This window comes from Calidris pugnax, unplaced genomic scaffold, assembly GCF_001431845.1.
Source record: "Calidris pugnax isolate Ruff unplaced genomic scaffold, ASM143184v1 scaffold370, whole genome shotgun sequence".
NCBI classification, from domain to species: domain Eukaryota; kingdom Metazoa; phylum Chordata; class Aves; order Charadriiformes; family Scolopacidae; genus Calidris; species Calidris pugnax.
Window position 1 is genome coordinate 7331 of NW_015091093.1, and position 906 is coordinate 8236.

At 70.1% G+C, this 906-nt stretch overlaps 1 protein-coding gene across 1 annotated transcript in view; it reads left to right on the top strand.

Moving 5' to 3' along the window:
- The first annotated feature begins 2 nt into the window (after window positions 1-2).
- The window catches only part of TIMELESS (timeless circadian clock), an 8945-nt gene continuing 8041 nt past the window's right edge, over window positions 3-906 (top strand). Inside the window, exons 1-4 of the mRNA XM_014957893.1 lie at window positions 3-155; window positions 243-376; window positions 485-572; window positions 661-837. Coding sequence (XP_014813379.1) covers window positions 3-155; window positions 243-376; window positions 485-572; window positions 661-837 — 552 coding nt within the window. The remainder of the gene's footprint in view (window positions 156-242; window positions 377-484; window positions 573-660; window positions 838-906) is intronic.

Here is a 906-nt window from a genome sequence, read left to right on the forward strand (position 1 = left end):
GCATGGAACGCGACGCCAGCGTGCACGACCGGGTGCTGTGGGCCCTGCACATCAGCGGGATGGACGACCTGCTCAAGTTCTTGGCCAGCGCGCAGGCGGAGCAGCAGTGGGCCCTGCACGTCCTGGAGATCATCTCCCTCATGTTCCGCGACCAGGTGAGCCGGGGGGGGCGATGGATGGGGCAGGAGACCCCCCCCCCCCCTCCCTGGAAGTACCCCCTCCCCTGACGGTGCTGCCCGTAGAGCCCGGAGGAGCTGGCGGCGCTGGGGCAGGGGCAGGCGGCCGCCGAGCACGGGGAGGACACGCAGGAGCTGGAGATGCTGCGGCAGCGGGAGCTGATGGAGCGCAGGGCACGAGCGCTGCAGCGCCCGTCCAGGTGAGGGGGGGGGGACAGACCCCCGTGGTGGGGCTGGGACCCCCGTGGTGGGGCCAAGACCCCCGTGGTGGGGCCAGCACCTCTCAGCCCGTGTCCCCCTGCCCCCAGGCATTCCCGCTTCGGCGGCTCCTACGTCCTTCAGGGCCTGAAGGCGATCGGGGACCGGGATGTTGTTTTCCACAAGGGGCTGCACAACGTGAGCGTGGGGACGTGGACGGGGGGTTTTTTGGGGGGTGCAGGGGTGACGTGGTGGCACTAGCCTCCCTGCTTCTCCTCCTCTGCAGCTGAAGAGCTACAGCCACGACCTGGGCAAGGAGACGCGGCGGGTGCCGCGGAGGCGCCAGGCGGCCCCCGAGGCCGAGCCCCCCCGTCGTTCCGCCCGCAACGTCCGCCTCTTCCTGCGCCACTTCTGCCAGGACTTCTTGGAGGGCTGCTACAACCGCCTGATGCTGCTGGTCAAGGTGAGGGGATTGGGTGGGGAGAGGGTGGTGACCCCCTCCTCGTGCTGCAGGACTCCAGCTGAGACCCTT